This window comes from Bolinopsis microptera, chromosome 6 (genome assembly GCF_026151205.1).
Source record: "Bolinopsis microptera isolate Bmic1 chromosome 6, MBARI_Bmic_1.0, whole genome shotgun sequence".
NCBI classification, from domain to species: Eukaryota; Metazoa; Ctenophora; class Tentaculata; order Lobata; family Bolinopsidae; genus Bolinopsis; species Bolinopsis microptera.
The window spans coordinates 7,059,983-7,077,710 of NC_087077.1; the positions used below are offsets into that span (position 1 = coordinate 7,059,983).

The 17,728-nt window shown below is 39.8% G+C and overlaps 2 protein-coding genes across 5 annotated transcripts in view; one reads left to right on the forward strand and one right to left on the reverse strand.

Moving 5' to 3' along the window:
• Positions 1 to 17,728, reverse strand: part of LOC134816726 (arginine and glutamate-rich protein 1-A-like) — a 1,122,901-nt gene that overhangs the window by 848,401 nt on the left and 256,772 nt on the right. The window lies entirely within an intron of this gene.
• The window catches only part of LOC134816507 (sodium/calcium exchanger 3-like), a 33,406-nt gene that overhangs the window by 5,662 nt on the left and 10,016 nt on the right, over positions 1 to 17,728 (forward strand). For 2 of the 4 annotated variants that reach the window (XM_063825372.1, XM_063825373.1), the window contains exons 3-8: positions 857 to 892; positions 3,949 to 4,104; positions 6,805 to 6,856; positions 7,151 to 7,259; positions 7,903 to 8,129; positions 8,394 to 8,551. In XM_063825372.1, coding sequence (XP_063681442.1) covers positions 857 to 892; positions 3,949 to 4,104; positions 6,805 to 6,856; positions 7,151 to 7,259; positions 7,903 to 8,129; positions 8,394 to 8,551 — 738 coding nt within the window. The remainder of the gene's footprint in view (positions 1 to 856; positions 893 to 3,948; positions 4,105 to 6,804; positions 6,857 to 7,150; positions 7,260 to 7,902; positions 8,130 to 8,393; positions 8,552 to 17,728) is intronic. The other 2 variants (XM_063825376.1, XM_063825374.1) reach the window with 1 other exon arrangement.

Here is a 17,728-nt window from a genome sequence, read left to right on the forward strand (position 1 = left end):
CAGTCTGTGCTGCAGTGATTGGCTCTGGTGTTCTCAAAGATCCATAGTTGGCATGAAATTATGAGGGGTCAACAATTTTTGACATATTTTAACATTAATTCGATATTTTTCAATACTATTTTGTCTTTTTAAACACAATTTTCTAACTTCAAAGCACTTTTTCCAATTACAACTCCTTTGAAAATTTCCTGAATACTATTCAACATGTTAAAAAATAATCAAAAACAAATATCTATTGACCATCTATCAAGATTTCTTAAACAAATAATGCTGCGATCATTCATAATCATCTTAGAAATATCCGAGATCATCTCGACATCTTTTAATATTATTTCAAATATATTATGGCCTTTTATCATGAGTCATGTAAACTTTTCAACAACATCTTTACTAAACTTTCTTTCTAAAACTTACTTCGCATCTTTAAACTTTTAAATAAATTTGTAATGCTTCATCTTTTTAATTACTCTCAACGTACAGAATGGTGAATGCTGTCAGATTTTGAATACTTTTCAGTTTTTACCAAACAGTAATAATGAATAGAGCTTAAATTATAAGTCTTGATAATACAAAAGAAGTTTTTGTTAACAAAAACTACCGCCATGTCGATTGAACTAAGTATTATAATTGCTCTATTATGTTCCAACAACAATTGTGTTCTAATTTTACGTGGCTTACTGCCCCAATCCAATTAAATATGGGCTGGAATCTCGTTAATTTTAACTTAATATTATCGCGAGATATAATTTAATCTGCTAATCTCCACTTCATTTATAGCTCACGTAGATCTTAAACTGATTTATCTTGATATCTTGAATAGACTTCATTGGAGTGTTAATTGAAGCAATAATTATAGACGAACGAAAAGGGAGAGAAAGTTGAGAGATTGATAGTAAGTTATGAAACATGCATGCATGCGATAAATCCACGGAGCCACCTATTTCAGGCCCAGTTACCCCAGCCTCAATACCTCAAACCTCAATCATTATAATAGGCATTATCCTAAAACTGGCATGGTATAATATGTATGGCCTGGCATGGTATATGGCCTTAAGATGTGATTATTTGAGGCACGGTTTATTTTTTGGACCCATGGTATTGAGGCTGGGAGCACGACTTCTCGGGCCCAAGGTATTGAGACTGCAGGAAGGTCACCAATGCAACAAGTGCAATACGTGATGTGCAACACGCGCAGTTCGTGATGACTTGATGTGCGTGATGTAACACTGAGCAAGCTTTCTGCTTTTCTGTGAGATTAATTGCTATTGTGGTGTTGTTCTTAACATCATGTTGTTGTGATCGCAGACCACCTTTCAAAGCAGTGTAATAATTAAATGTCTTAGCTGGTATTGCTGACAAAAATATTGATGTGTGGTATGTGTAATTATCTTTTCGTGGGTTTCATTAAAGCATAAAATATGTTGATCATCTTTTCTCGAATATATCTTAATATCTACTTATTCTATCTATTCAATTATTAAATGTACGGTACACTAGTACCTAATTTACTGTAACCAATAATTTCAAGGCCCAAGTCAGTTATTTTAATGCCATTGGCCCTGTAGATGTTTAGTTAACCTAACCAGGGTTACACAACATATAATAATTTCTCTGTCCGACTAGGTGATGAGTCTTCGTTAGGTGCAAATTTTAATATTTCACCTTTAAACAACGGCAAGCTGCGTTTATACAGAAAATGTATAATGCGAAGCTTTTCTTACCAAGAGTCAATCACTAAACTGTAGGTATCACAAAGTCGTAACGGGCATGTTTTTCCTACATTTCGTACTATACGGTATCATAAAGCACCATTATTTGGACGGGAGACCCCTCAAGAAGTTTGAATAGTAACCCGTCTCCCGTTTTGATAGTGCCAAATATTCATTCACACGATTCAGATAGCTAGGAATATTTAAGATTCTTTCATCCAATTATAAATACTTCATAATGATCACACATTCTTATGTATTCATACGTAATAAATACTCAAACCTGTACCTAGTCCAAAGTATTTGCTAGCTATACCATCATCACGAACACTCCTTCAATTCTAGGGTCCTTTTGGATTCTCAGACAGGTCGGCTGGCCGAGTAAATGCCTGGCAGTCCTCTTCTGTACATGTTCTAAATCAACAATCTGGAATATATGACATGGGACCAGTTACTTCTAGTGATAACCATGGTTCCCAACCCGCTAAACCTCTCAGTTCTTGGCAAACTACCATAAATACGGTATCTCCCAGCTAACAAGCATCTTGCACCTTTATATTCTCACCAGTCATTGCCCACTAATCATCCTGCATAAATTAGACGAGATGATATTATGCTAGACAACATGTCTGCTTGAAAAAAGAGAGTGGTGTCTGGAAACCTAGGGACGTGTGAGCTTGTTGACAATAAAGTTACTGGGCTGTCTGGTAACTTGGTAAATTTAAACACCTTGTTAATGTTTCTAGAAATAGAAATATTTGAAAACAAGCTGTCATTTTGTTTCAAGAAGCAGAACACTCTCAAACATTTTGCCAAAATGCATAATATTATGTTCCCAATTCCTACAGCCTAGACTTCCACCATCTTCTAGTTCTAGCTTTATATCCCGCCTACAGCTGTCACGGATATGAGACGTACCACACAAATTCCATGATAACACAAATTTAGCTCTTTATCTGAAGACAATGAAATTGTAAGTGTACTCGTCCACATTCTACAGCCCGCTACAGTCTACAGTTATTCACAAACAATTAGTGGCCCTCCTGTTTATTACAAAGGAGCACACATCACAAACACACACACACACACACAGCATCATTGACTGTATATCTCATGGAATTTTAGCAGGAATTTGTCCGTAATACGATCTTTATTTCTTCGCAGAAATTGCGAGGAAGAATTTAAAATCGGCTAATGAACTGTGTTATTATTGATATTAGATCCACAAATAGCTATTTCGTGAGGCCAAAACCCAAATTGGAATTTAAAACGTATTAAACTAGATCTATTTCTATACCATGACATTGTTGGAATTGTTGGAATACTCGATCATTTCAGACCAATAACAAATCCGATAGTCAGACTCAAGTAAATGAGATTGTGGTGAGAGATTTTTAATGTCACGTGATCAGTGGCATGGCACGTGCCGCTAGTGTTGACACAGTGACCTTTCTTTTTTGCTATATCTATGATTGAATTTGGCCATTTGTTGCTATGGCAACTGGAGTGTTACGAGTGTGTGTATGACTGGCTTTTTTTTGCGCGATATCTCGTGCTAATCTAGGCTATTATATGTTGTGTGTTTAGGCTTTTGCACGATAAATTGGTTTGAATTGGTTTGGTATTTTCCTAAGTATTGGAGTGGTATTTTCCTAAGTATTGGAGTGGTATTTTCCTAAGTATTAGTTAATAATAATAGTATTCTAAGAAAACTGAGAATGCAACGCTACGTCATAATGATGGCATCTCGTTATAAACATAATTTATCAAAAGAAAGATGAAAAATAAATTTTTGTTAGTATCATAAAACAAAGAGTTATAATACAAAATGTATTTATCTACAATAAAAACGCACCCTGCGTTTTTAAATAGCAAACTATTTATAGTTAGTACACCAATTAACAGTAAATAGCATCCTATTAAAACCCCGCCCTGTAAATATTCTACCAGTTCTAAAACTACTGTGTAAATTGGAAAGCTCCCATCCGTGCAGGCTCTCAATAGTATTAATCCTAGCTCCCCAGCCCGGTGAGAGAGGGGGTTATTAAGCACACACTGTGAACACGCATCAGCACATGGTCAATCCGTTTCAACAACTCAGAGAGCCCGAACGTGGTGGTCTCTGTTGACAGTGTTAGCAGTCAGACTTCACTATTCCCCTTCATTATAACTATTATATCCCCGTGGCCGCCCTGTTCCGCCCTGAAAGATCCTTTACTAATATTCCTTACCTTCCCAGATGGGAAAGAAACAGCTGAAAGACCCCAAGGAAGCAGCAGACATTGCTACCGCCGAGATGTTGAGAAGAACTCATCACTCCCGAGCTTGGTACAGGGTTATCGCAGGTCGAGCCAACAAGGGAGGAAGCAAGGTTCCATTCTACAACAAACCAAAGGTATGTGGAATTTAAGAGGTTTTTTAGCTTCAGCAAGATTTATTTATATGTTTTATTCATCATTCTATTCAGAGTATTTCTTTTTAGATGACCAGATATTCTCAATGTATAGGTCCTGGAGGCAATGCTCATGCCAATGTTTGTTGGTTTGCCAGTAAGCATATATTTCCGTTTGTGCTTCGTGTCGATCAATAATTGAGAATAATGACTCCTAAAACAGCTGGCCGAAACAAATGGTTGAACGTTGTTAATTAACACGTCCAGTAGTACAATAATTAGTTCGTAGTCAAGATAATTGCTGTGCCTTTTGATTCCTGGACTGTAATTATGTATAATTATGATCAAGCACGTGACATTTTGTAAAACTTTAATGACTGATTGGTTTGACTTGTTCAGATCGCAACTACAGAGGTAAGGAGAAATATTATATGTATATAATAAATATTATAATCCAGGTTATAAATGTACACCGTGTTAGTTGAAATCTATTCGTTCATTTGTTTTCCAATATCTCATGTTGTTCAACTATGTGCACATTGCATATTATGTACAAAAACAATAAAATTGGTGTCCCGTAACACCATTGCATTGTAAGCTAGCACAATTGGAAACTATATGAAGATGTAAGAGGATGGCTTAGCGCCCCCGGTAACTTGTACTCCGTTTTATAGATCTAGAATCTAGATTGTAGAGTAGGCTGTATGACGTGTATGTGTATAAATATTGACAACATAACAAATTTGGTATATAATCACATACGACCTGGAGCTAACTACCGGTCTGGAGATTTGAAAACGGTCGGATATCAATCTAGACCGGAACAGAGTGGCAAACAGGAGAATTAAATTTTTACTGGAAAGTTTTGAAATTTCGCTGGTTGTTTAAACCTAAGTACCCCTTGAAATCACATTTTCAAAAAATACAATTTTTTCCTTGAAATTTCCAGTCGATATCCGGCCACGTACCTTTGAAACCGGACTGGAACCGGATATTGAAGCCGGATATCCGGCTGGAACCGCAACAGAATCACCAGAATTTTCCACCGATCTTCGAAGTTTTGCAGAACCTGATTTAAGTGTTCACATTCCATACTACGATAATAAAATTAACCTAAATCGCCGATACAGACAATGTAATTATTACTGATAGATTGTCAGTGTTGTGCGTCATCAGTGTGTGTAGCCAGTGTAATTACCATGGTAACGAGTGTATTTGTGTACCTCTTGCATTGGCTCTGGTACTATGAATAACTCTGTGTGACTAAACCGACTAATGGTACACAAGATGAGTATTGTGGAGGTATTTGTGGAATGTGGAGATGTGGAGATGTACCTGGGTACTGGGTGTGGAAGCTACTGCAGAGCTGAGGTTAGCTAGATCTATAACGGCTTAGTGGCTCAGTTGGTTAATCCTCCTGGTATTGCTTGAGGTACCAGGTTCGATTCCCGACTCTGTCACTAGCCGTGGGGTGAGCGTCGTCGACGCTCAGCTAAGGATCCTGAGTGGTCTATGCAGCCCCCCGGTCCACTCAGCCAAATACTCGAGAAATCGGGTGTGAGGGTTAAATGAGGAGCTGCCCATTGCAGCAAAGTCTCGGGCGAAGAAAGTATGGTACACACTACCTTAACCGTCACTGGCCTAATGTATAATTGAATCCTTCGGCTTCCTGTAATTGGCTGGTTACACACTTGTGTAACAATGTTGCTGTTGGAATGTCCGAAGTAAAATAAGTGTTGAGATAAAAAATAAATCTAGTGTGTGCGATCTGTAAGTTAAGATAGTGTGGTTATACTGAATAGTGAGCGATATTGCTTATGATCGTCTGAATGCCCGGCACTAAGTAAACACAGTCTGTTGTCATAAATAGTTGCCATGGTAACCAATGTACATTTACTTGTATACTTGTGGTGTACTCAATCAAGCTGCAGCTTTATAGGGATCGTACTGTGTAACGTTCACAGCAAGATTACAGCTTGTTCACAGCTCAGTATTTAGTATAACAGGATGACAATTACATTCTTGAAATAGTTCAACAGATAGCCTGTAAACTGTAGTATTAACTCCCGAGGGGTCCTCGGCTGTCTGTGCGCACAAAGTCAGTGCAACTAAATTTCACAAGCGTCCGTGATAATTTGACTCTTGCCAGATTTTGATATTTAGATGGAACGTGGCAAAATAATTTACAGGTACGGAATCTAAAAAAAGCTTAAAACTTCTTTAAAATGAGTCAAAAAGTAACGGTCAGGACATGCTGAAAAGCCGCCAAACGTGGGAAATGTCAGCGACACATCATTTTCTTACTTTACAAGTCTAGCTCCATCAATGGGAATTATTAGTAATGTTATATATTGCCCCAAAATTTAAAATTTCAGCTAGACGATCAAATTAATATATGTTTAAATTCACGGCTACAAAAAGTTGAAATTCAAATATTTCTTGCAATGTGACAATGTCACATGCACGTTGATAAATTTAGAGTAAATATTATTAAGGATTTGAAAATGTCCGTATTGGAACGTCAGGAACATTTATTATATAAATATTCATTAGGTGACCATGTATTAGGTTAATAGAATGATAATCAGTGTAATTTTTAAGATTTTCGAGATTTAGTTGTTGTTTTGGTCACCAGTAAAGTAAATTAGTCAGTGTAACTCTTTTTCTTTTCTGTTCGTTTTATTTTAAGAATGTTTATCTCAGGACGATGAAGATCTTGCTGCCAGGGAACCAAGCCGAAACGGTGACATGACAGGTAACTTCCACAGTAACTATAGTTACAATTGTTATCAAGTAGTTACAGTCACCATAAACAATTAAACATTAAACATTCCTAAAATCACACATACCTCAGTTTATTATTTGACTTTTCTGATAATAAATGTCTAAACGTTTAGACAACAAAATGTCTAGCTTTACAACTTCAATTAGAATTCCGATAATCTATTTTAACTTATGTTAAAACTTAACTTATTTTGACAAAATCAGCGATGATTCGGATTGTAAAAGCTGGTACATAATGACTCTAACTAAAATTAACATATTTCAGTGGCCAGAATTGAGTTCTCCGCTGCAGCATACTCTTGCATGGAAAACGAGGGAACCATCAAACTGGGGGTTATTCGAACTGGAAACCTGAACTGCAAAACAACCATAAAGTAAGTGCTATTATGAAGATTAATGGCAGTCTTTTAACGTTATTCATAGAATAATAATTGATCAGTGCCAGCAGATCTTTAGTATCTGATACAGTTCTTTATGAACGTATTTTGGCACATAAGGGTCGGTAGATATTGTATATTACTTATTCCAGTGGATCTATGTCTTATGTTTCTTGTGTAACTAGAAAGTGCGTACTATACCGTTAGAATAAGGCGATTTGAACTAGATTTGAACTATATTTCCTTGGCTTACTTACTTAGCACACGAATGTAATCATCCTTAAAATAGATAATTGAAGCGTCTAATCCAGTTTACCTGGATAAAATCTGCTTACTAATCCTCTAATTGCTTAGTAATTTAGTCTTGCCATTCACTGACTAATGATACATCAGTTCATAACATTTCTGAGCTGTACCAGTCCACTATGTTAGAATCTCCGTGTAGGATTTGGAATGAAACTTCGTAAATATTTGACAAACACTGAAATATTTCAACATCCAACCTCATTAAGTTATTGTAACTGTAAGACCACTTGAACAATGAACAAGCTTCAAATTGTTTTTGAACAGAACCTTCAACACAATTTGAACCAATGAAGCTTCTTCTTTTAACGATATAAAATTGACCTTTCTCTACCAGTTACGAAACATCCGACGGTACAGCCAATGCTGGTGAGGACTACGTATCCAAGGCTGGAATCATTGAATTTATCGAGGGAGAATACATCAAGACAGTCGAGATCGAAATCATTGACGACGATGTCTGGGAAGAGACTGAAACCTTCTTCGTGAGACTGTTCAACCCTTCAAGGGGAACTGAAATGGACAAGATCTGCGTCACTCAAGTTTCTATCATCAACGATGATGGTGAGTTCACATTTCATGACGTCATTACATACGGGGCATTAGTATAAAGTTCGAAACTTAACGCCTTATCGTGTACTTGATGTATTGTATTCCACGTAATATGTACCAGTAATGAAATTACATTTTCCATTAAATCCTCGACACGCACAACATTATATCACAATTTATTAAGTCTCCCAAATAACTGCTGACTGTAAAATTTGACTGTCACATTGCAGACTGTTACACTCTGTAACACCTGACTGTAACACGCTCCCCTCCCAGAACCGGGTATACTGCAATTCCAGAAACCCAGTTATCTGTACAAGGAAAGCGCGGGAATGGCTGAGCTGGTTATTGAACGTAACGACGGATGTGACGGTAGAGTTACTGTCCGCTTCAAGACTAAGGACATTACTGCCATAGCTGGCAAGGACTACGAGGTATGTGACAACCGTGAGAATTTGTTACACTTAGTGTGTCACTGTCACTACGATCAGGGAGGCGATGTTGTGCCCTGTAGTGCACCGCATCCCTAATGGTAGTTGTATTACGAAAGTTCCCATGACAATGAAGTTTGTATTATTAAAGCTTATAATTAACTTGTGTGTTCTTAAATAAATCCTCTCTGTGTTAACCTGTATCTGTTAGCTGTGTTTATCTGCAAATATCTATGTAGCTGGCTTTATATGCTGTTTGTCCTTTCTCTATCTAGCTAAATGGCTCGGAGAACACGTTTGTAATGGATCGTCACTGTTCTGAGCTAGCGAGCTCGCCCTGACCTGCCTCATTCTTGGAGAGCTGGCCACCTTCCATCTGTTATTAGGAGCTAGTTGTTTTGAAAGAGCTGGCCACCCTTATTTGCCAACTAATCTATCCTCTAGAGCTCTAGCTGATTTAGTCGTGTAATGAGTCCTTAAGAGCTGCATTTCATAGGTGTATCTTACTGAGCCGTGTTACTGCAAATTAAGCTTTCAGGACATCAAAGTGAACCGTATATTTTGTAGATTAAAGAGACCCGTCGCAGTTATTAGCTTGAGTAGTATGAATATTGAACCTATAAGCAAATATACCTCTTTCAGTAACACCCATATTATTAACTGTAGTCAACTCTTTACGTATAATTTGTAGTGTAATAATGGGCAAGTTTCCATAAACGATATTTTATGATCGGCGACGATAATCGCTTATTGAGCGCTTTTTCGGCGCTTTTTAAAAAAAAAACCGTTTACAATCGCTTTTTTTACGATTATAAACGGTTCAAAAAAAATCGCTTATAATCGACTATAATTGGTGTCATAATTCAAAAAAGCGCTTTTTTGAATTTAAAAGCGCTTATAAGCGCTTTTAAGCGCTTACTAGCGTCGCTGAGCGATTTAAAAGCGGTTTTCCAGTAGGATTGGCGCCAAAAACGGGTGGATAAGCGGTTGGCCGGATAAGCGATTCGTGGGCGCTTTTTTGAACCATTTATAAGCGATTATAAGCGCTTATAATTGGGGTGCAATTTAGCTGTTTGTAAAGCGCAAATAAAGCACTTATAAGCGCTTTTAAAATTGAGTCAGGAAAACGCTATATTACATCTTATAACCGCTTATAATCGATTATAAGCGTTTTTTTAGAAATCGCTTATTACGGCTAATTCATCGCTATTTCACCGCTTTTACCGCTTTTCCTATCATCCATGGCCAGGTGAGCAGGAATTAAAAAGCGCTTATAAGCGCTTTTTCGATGCTGCCCCCTAGCCTGGTCGGAACAGGGTAGTGCCCGGAATTTAAAAGCGCTTTTAAGCGATTTCTCAATTCCCCTTAACCTGGTTGGAACTTTCATGTGCCTTTCTGAGCAACCTGGGGTGCACCGGCAGAGTCAGGATTTAAAAAGCGCTTATAGGCCAGGTGAGCAGGAATTAAAAAGCGCTTATAAGCGCTTTTTCGATGCTGCCCCTAACCTGGTCGGAACGGGGTGGTGCCCGGAATTTAAAAGCGCTTATAAGCGCTTTTTCAATGCCGCCCCTAACCTGGTCGGAACGGGGTGGTGCCCGGAATTTAAAAGCGCTTATAAGCGATTTCTCAATTCCCCTTAACCTGGTCGGAACTGGAGAGTGCCCACTTGCAGTTGCATGTGCTTTTCTGAGCAACCTGGGGTGCACCGGCAGAGCCAGGATTTAAAAGCGCTTATAGGCGCTTATGATCGCTTTTCTACCGCTTTTTCTATCACCCATGGCCTGGTTGGCAAGAATTATAAAGCGCTTATAAGCGTTTTTTCAATGCTGACCCTAACCTGTTCGGAACAGGGGTGTGCCCGGAATTAAAAAGCGCTCTTAAGCGCTTTTTAAATGCTGCCCCAACCTGGTCGGAACTGGAAATCAGAGTGCCCGCTTATAAGTGCTTTTCTGAGCAACCTGGGGTGCACCGGCAGAGTCAGGATTTAAAAGCGCTTATGATCGCTTTTCTACCGCTTTTTCTATCACCCATGGCCTGGTTGGCAAGAATTATAAAGCGCTTATAAGCGTTTTTTCAATGCTGCCCCTAACCTGTTCGGAACAGGGGTGTGCCCGGAATTAAAAAGCGCTCTTAAGCGCTTTTTAAATGCTGCCCCTAACCTGGTCGGAACTGGAAATCAGAGTGCCCGCTTATAAGTGCCTTTCTGAGCAACCTGGGGTGCACCGGCAGAGTCAGGATTTAAAAGCGCTTATGATCGCTTTTCTCCCGCTTTTCCTATCACCCATGGCCTGGTTGGCAAGAATTAGAAAGCGCTTATAAGCGCTTTTTCAATGCTGCCACTAACCTGGTCGGAACGGGGGAGTGCCCGGAATTAAAAAGCGCTCTTAAGCGCTTTTTGGTCGGAACTGGAAATCAGAGTGCCCGCTTATAAGTGCTTTTCTGAGCAACCTGGGGTGCACCGGCAGAGTCAGGATTTAAAAGCGCTTATGATCGCTTTTCTACCGCTTTTTCTATCACCCATGGCCTGGTTGGCAAGAATTATAAAGCGCTTATAAGCGTTTTTTCAATGCTGCCCCTAACCTGTTCGGAACAGGGGTGTGCCCGGAATTAAAAAGCGCTCTTAAGCGCTTTTTAAATGCTGCCCCTAACCTGGTCGGAACTGGAAATCAGAGTGCCCGCTTATAAGTGCTTTTCTGAGCAACCTGGGGTGCACCGGCAGAGTCAGGATTTAAAAGCGCTTATGATCGCTTTTCTCCCGCTTTTCCTATCACCCATGGCCTGGTTGGCAAGAATTAGAAAGCGCTTATAAGCGCTTTTTCAATGCTGCCACTAACCTGGTCGGAACGGGGGAGTGCCCGGAATTAAAAAGCGCTCATTAGCGCTTTTTTAATGCTGCGCTTATAAGCGATTTCTCAATTCCCCTTAACCTGGTCAGAACTGGAAATCAGTGTGCCCGCTTATAGTTATAAGTGCTTTTCTGTGCAACCTGGGGTCACCGGCAGAATCAGGATTTAAAAGCGCCTATAGGCGCTTATGATCGCTTTTCTACTGCTTCTACTAAATCGCTCGCCCAAATTTTAAGGAAATTCTTGTGAAAAGGCCCTTTGGGGCATGAAAGTGATATATATCGGTGTATTTTTGGACGCTGATTCCGAATCACCCCCATGACGTAGGGTTAAAATGCTTCCCTGGAGAGTTATGGGCAAAAAACCGTTTTGGTCACGTGACAGGCTAGTAAAATGCGAATTCGATTGTTTAGGGCCCGGGTTAGGGTTAGGCTTGTGGTAAGGGTTATGGTTACCTTCGGGGTTATGGTTAGGGTTAGGGTTGGGATTAGGATTTATGTAAAACCGTTTTGTACGGCTGCAAAACCATAAAAACCAAAGTCACGTGAAATTTTTGGGCGAGCGAATTAGTAAAAGCCGAGTTGGACTTCAATATATTAAACAAATATTTTACGAGTGTCACCCGTCAATTCTCGCAATCACATTCAACATTGCGCTTCGCTAGTTTTAACGGGTGATACTCGTTAAATATCTGTTCCATATATTGACGAGTCCAACTCGGCGCGCGTCCTGGTAGGTTGTAAACCTACAACGCTAGTTTGGTAAAAATTCACCAGGCCACTAGACTGGGCCTCGCCAAGCTGTGAATTGAAAGATTGACATCGCATTGTGAGTCAATATTTTATTTTGTCTCATGAAAAAATGCTTGCAGCCTGGGCACGGATCTAAGCAATTTTATATTGGGTGTCAAAATTTTGTCCTCATATCTGACGTCGCGCGTGGCAACATGAACACTGCGGGCGAGCGCACGAAGGCGAGTTGGTGCTTTTCTTTACTTGTGAAACAAGTGGCGCGAATTTTACCAGGGGACCCCAAGCTAGTATGTTCATAAGCATAGCCTGGCGTAATTAAACCCTCTAAAACGCGCAAATAGGCGTGTTTATGCGATTTTACAATCAAATAATCAGATTTTACAATCTAACTCAGCGCGCGGCTCTTGTAGTGCATACGTCACTTCTTTTTTATTGGTAGTTGGCGTGCATGTGATCTTTTGCGCGGCTGTAATTGGTTCTGAACGATCACGTGAATGCTAGTCCAATGAGCATTCGCACTTTTTTAGGGCGATGAAAGTCGTAATTCACTCAGCCCGAATAAAGATTTTGCGGAATGCAGAATGACAGGCTGAGCGCCGCCCAGTAACGCGAATTGTAAGCACCCTGTCACCCGATCTTGAGGTGACGTACGACACTTCGTTTAACAAACTAATTAAAACATTTTCTGTTTCCCGCTAGGCTCATTGGACCAGGTGAGCTTGCATGCTTGTGAATGTGATTGTAAGTACAGCTGTACTGTAGTTTATACCTAATTACCCCTACTGCAGAAACTGCAAAGTGCGGGAAATTTTAGGAACCAATATATGGTTGCCAAAATCGATGGAGGGTTGGCGGCTAAATCAAAGCTCAACGGTTCTGGATTAGGGGTGGAGACGATAAAATAAACTTGCTCAGATTTTAAAATTTTTTGAAACACTGTTTTCTAGAGACTGTGAGAATTTTCACAATACCAAATTTGTCATACCTTTTTGGAAAGATCAGTGAGTTTCGCCTCACTAGCTGGGTGCCATTTGCTCTATCCAGAGCCCTTGCGCTTGCAGTAGCGCGCGCCCACTCACTTCTTGACGTACTTGTGAAACAAGCGCGCCCGAAGTGGCGCGAAAGCACATGGTTATAGGTGAAGGGTGCCATATTTGATGGTGCGCGGCTTTTGGAGCTAAAGTAGATGTAAAAGTCGCGTAATTTGACCAAATTCGTTGATTTTTGTCGTATTATTTCGGACACTTTCCTCGTAAGTTTATGTGTACAGAGTGAGCTCACCAATTTTTGTTGCAATCGGAGGTCGGGAAGGATACTCGATATCTATTTGTTTATAGAAAATTGTGCTGGCCGAAATTAGCGCTAAAAAACTATCCTACTATTATATACAGTCGGCACGCGCGGCTCACTGTTGATGGCGCACTACCTATCTGGATAGAGCAACGGCAGCACGAAGGCACATGGTTAAGTTAGGTGCAAAATAATCGAACATGCAGAAACTCTTAGCTTTATTGCATTGTATATCATGTGTACGCTTATTTTTGTATAAACAATAAAAACCGCGACCGGCTCTTGCTCATTCGCTCGCCCAAAAATTTCACGTGACCTTGGTTTTTATGGTTTTGCAGCCGTACAAAACAATTTTACATAAACCCTAATATAATCCCAACCATAACCCCGAAGCTATCCATAACCCGCGTACCTTAATCCAAACCCTAACATGAGCCCTAAACAATCGAAATCATGTTTTACTAGCCTGTCACGTGACTAAAACGGTTTTTGCCCATGTAACTCTCCAGGGAAATATTTTTACCCTACGTCATGGCGGGTGATTCGGGATCAGCGTCCAAAAAATACACCGATTTAGATCAATGTCATACCCAAAGGCCTTTTCACAAGAATTTTCTTAAAATTTGGGCGAGCGATTTCGTAGGAGCGATTCAAACGCCCAATCTGGCGCGGTTTATTTGTTGCAGTTTTACTATCTAATAACCAAATTTTACAAGCTATCTCAGCAGTACGCCACGCTCAGTACGTCATACTCGTTGACAGACTGAGCGTGGCCCAGTGCAATAATTTAATTTCATATACTATATTTTTCTTTTGCAAGTTCTGAATGTGAAGTGTGTATGACTGATGACGCAGCGCGCATCGACCGCCACCAGGACAACCACCACCATTAACAACATATAAATAAACGCTTGCAAGCGCTTTACAATTTCTGACAATTATTGTCGGAGAACTTTGCCGCGTCGTGCACTTAGCCTTCTTGCTTGGCTTCTAGATCGCCAGTCAAACAACTATGTTTAAAAACATGTTGATAAATGATAGATAAATCGGTAAAAACTAGCAATAAAAAGTGATTGTAATCGCTTATAACTTATAACCGCTTTTCAAATCCTTAGGGGCAGCATTAAAAAAGCGCTTATAAGCCCATGGGTGATAGGAAAAGCGGTAGATAAGCGATCATAAGCGCCTATAAGCGCTTTTAAATCCTGACTCTGCCGGTGCACCCCAGTTTGCTCAGAAAAGCACATACGAGTGGGCACTCTCCAGTTCCGACCAGGTTGAAGGGAATTGAGAAATCGCTTATAACTATAAGCGCTTTTAAATTCCGGGCACTCCCCCGTTCCGACCAGGTTAGGGGCAGCATTGAAAAAGTGCTTATAAGCGCCTTTTAATTCCGGGCACTCCCCCGTTGCGACCAGGTTAGTGGCAGCATTGAAAAAGCGCTTATAAGCGCTTTCTAATTCCTGCCAACCAGGCCATGGGCGATAGGAAAAGCGGTAGAAAAGCGATCATAAGCGCCTATAAGCGCTTTTAAATCCTGACTCTGCCGGTGCACCCCAGGTTGCACAGAAAAGAACTTATAAGCGGGCACTCTGATTTCCAGTTCCGACCAGGTTAAGGAGAATTCAGAAATCGCTTATAAGCGCATATTAATTCCAGGCACTCCCCCGTTCCGACCAGGTTAGGGGTAGCATTGAAAAAGCGCTTAAAATTCTTGCCAACCAGGCCATGGGTAATGGGAAAAGCGGTAGAAAAGCGATCATAAGCGCCTATAAGCGCTTTTAAATCCTGACTCTGCCGGTGCACCCCAGGTTGCACAGAAAAGCACTTATAAGCGGGCACTCTGATTTCTAGTTCCGACCAGGTTAAGGGGAATTGAGAAATCGCCTATAAGCGCTTATTAATTCCAGGCACTCCCCCGTTCCGACAGGGTTAGGGGCAGCATTGAAAAAACGCTTATAAGCGCTTTACAATTCTTGCCAACCAGGCCATGGGTGATGGGAAAAGCGGTAGAAAAGCAATCATAAGCGCCTATAAGCGCTTTTAAATCCTGACTCTGCCGGTGCACCCCAGGTTGCTCAGAAAAGCACATGCAAGTGGGCACTCTGATCTCCAGTTCCGACCAGGTTGAAGAGAATTGAGAAATCGTTTATAAGCGCTTTTTAATTCCGGGCACACCCCCGTTCCGAACAGGTTAGGGGCAGCATTGAAAAAACGCTTATAAGCGCTATATAAATATAATTCTTGCCAACCAGGCCATGGGTGATAGGAAAAGCGGTAGAAAAGCGATCATAAGCGCTTTTTAATCCTGACTCTGCCGGTGCACCCCAGGTTGCTCAGAAAAGCATTTATAAGCGGGCACTCTGATTTCCAGTTCCGACCAGGTTAGGGGCAGCATTTAAAAAGCGCTTATGAGCGCTTTTTTATTCCGGGCACTCCCCCGTTCCGACCAGGTAAGGGGCAGCATTGAAAAACGCTTATAAGCGATTTATAATTCTTGCCAACCCATGCCATGGGTGATAAGAAAAGTGGTAGAAAAGCGATCATAAGCGCCTATAAGCGCTTTTAAATCCTGACTCTGCCGGTGCACCCCAGGTTGCTCAGAAAGGCACATGAAAGTTCCAACCAGGTTAAGGGGAATTGAGAAATCGCTTATAAGCGCTTTTAAATTCCGGGCACTACCCTGTTCCGACCAGGCTAGGGGGCAGCATCGAAAAAGCGCTTATAAGCGCTTTTTAATTCCTGCTCACCTGGCCATGGATGATAGGAAAAGCGGTAAAAGCGGTGAAATAGCGATGAATTAGCCGTAATAAGCGATTTCTAAAAAAACGCTTATAATCGATTATAAGCGGTTATAAGATGTAATATAGCGTTTTCCTGACTCAATTTTAAAAGCGCTTATAAGCGCTTTATTTGCGCTTTACAAACAGCTAAATTGCACCCCAATTATAAGCGCTTATAATCGCTTATAAATGGTTCAAAAAAGCGCCCACGAATCGCTTATCCGGCCAACCGCTTATCCACCCGTTTTTGGCGCCAATCCTACTGGAAAACCGCTTTCAAATCGCTCAGCGACGCTAGTAAGCGCTTAAAAGCGCTTATAAGCGCTTTTAAATTCAAAAAAGCGCTTTTTTGAATTATGACACCAATTATAGTCGATTATAAGCGATTTTTTTTGAACCGTTTATAATCGTTAAAAAAGCGATTGTAAACGGTTTTTTTTAAAAAAAGCGCCGAAAAAGCGCTCAATAAGCGATTATCGTCGCCGATCATAAAATATCGTTTATGGAAACTTGCCTAATAATGTGTAGTTTAACACTACAGAGTGATAAAATTTACATTATAAAGCAATCTTTTCATATTATGTGCTTTTCGTATAATATATATAATGTTGCAGTAGAATATTGAGTAACAATTTCTCTGGCAGATATAAGTCATAATTCATATTGATACAGTCACAATCCTTTTGCAATGGTAATTACAAAGCATAATACGGGTTACAAAGCATAATTATACCTCCTAAAACTATCTGATAAGTCCAATTACTGTACTACCTTGGCTCATTGTATTAGAGTAGATTAATATTGTAGAATAGCGTCTAACTACCCTTCTACGATTAGAATATATTAGAATATATTAGGTATTTTGCTATCATTATCTCCGCTGTCATTGTGACGTGGTAATTACTGTTCCAGTTTAATGAACTCTTAATTAAGTGATGAGTCTTCCAATTAATATCTTACTGGGACCACCGTAGCTTTCAGATTTGGTTATATGTTATCTACGAAATCAATTATATAATGTTATTTATTAAATTGATTAAGTTTTTAATGTTTCAGGTTAACACCTCTAGATTCCTAGAAACATTCCTAGAAACAATTATAAAAGGAGGCCTCGTTATCATGATCGAATAATATTAATAATACTCTCAACGATACTTAACAGACAGTATTTATTATATTCTAATAAAAGTTAAGATTTACGCGGTACTCAGTACCATTCATCTTACACCTCATTAAAGTGCATCACTATTCAATGGACCTTACAATACTAGCTAACTCAGTTATTATATTATATTATTCTGTAATCAGGTTAATAATATGTGGTAAGTTTGAAGATGTGGTAAGATTCCTTATATATTTACCGCTCTCCGTACTCCCTAAACAATGAATAAGTATCATTTTCATTAAGTTTACCTATAGTAGTTATAGGATTAAGGTCTGGCTCCTCTGTATGATTAACTTTAAGTGCAACGCAGTAAAGAGGTTTTATTTGGAACTTGGAAAAAATAT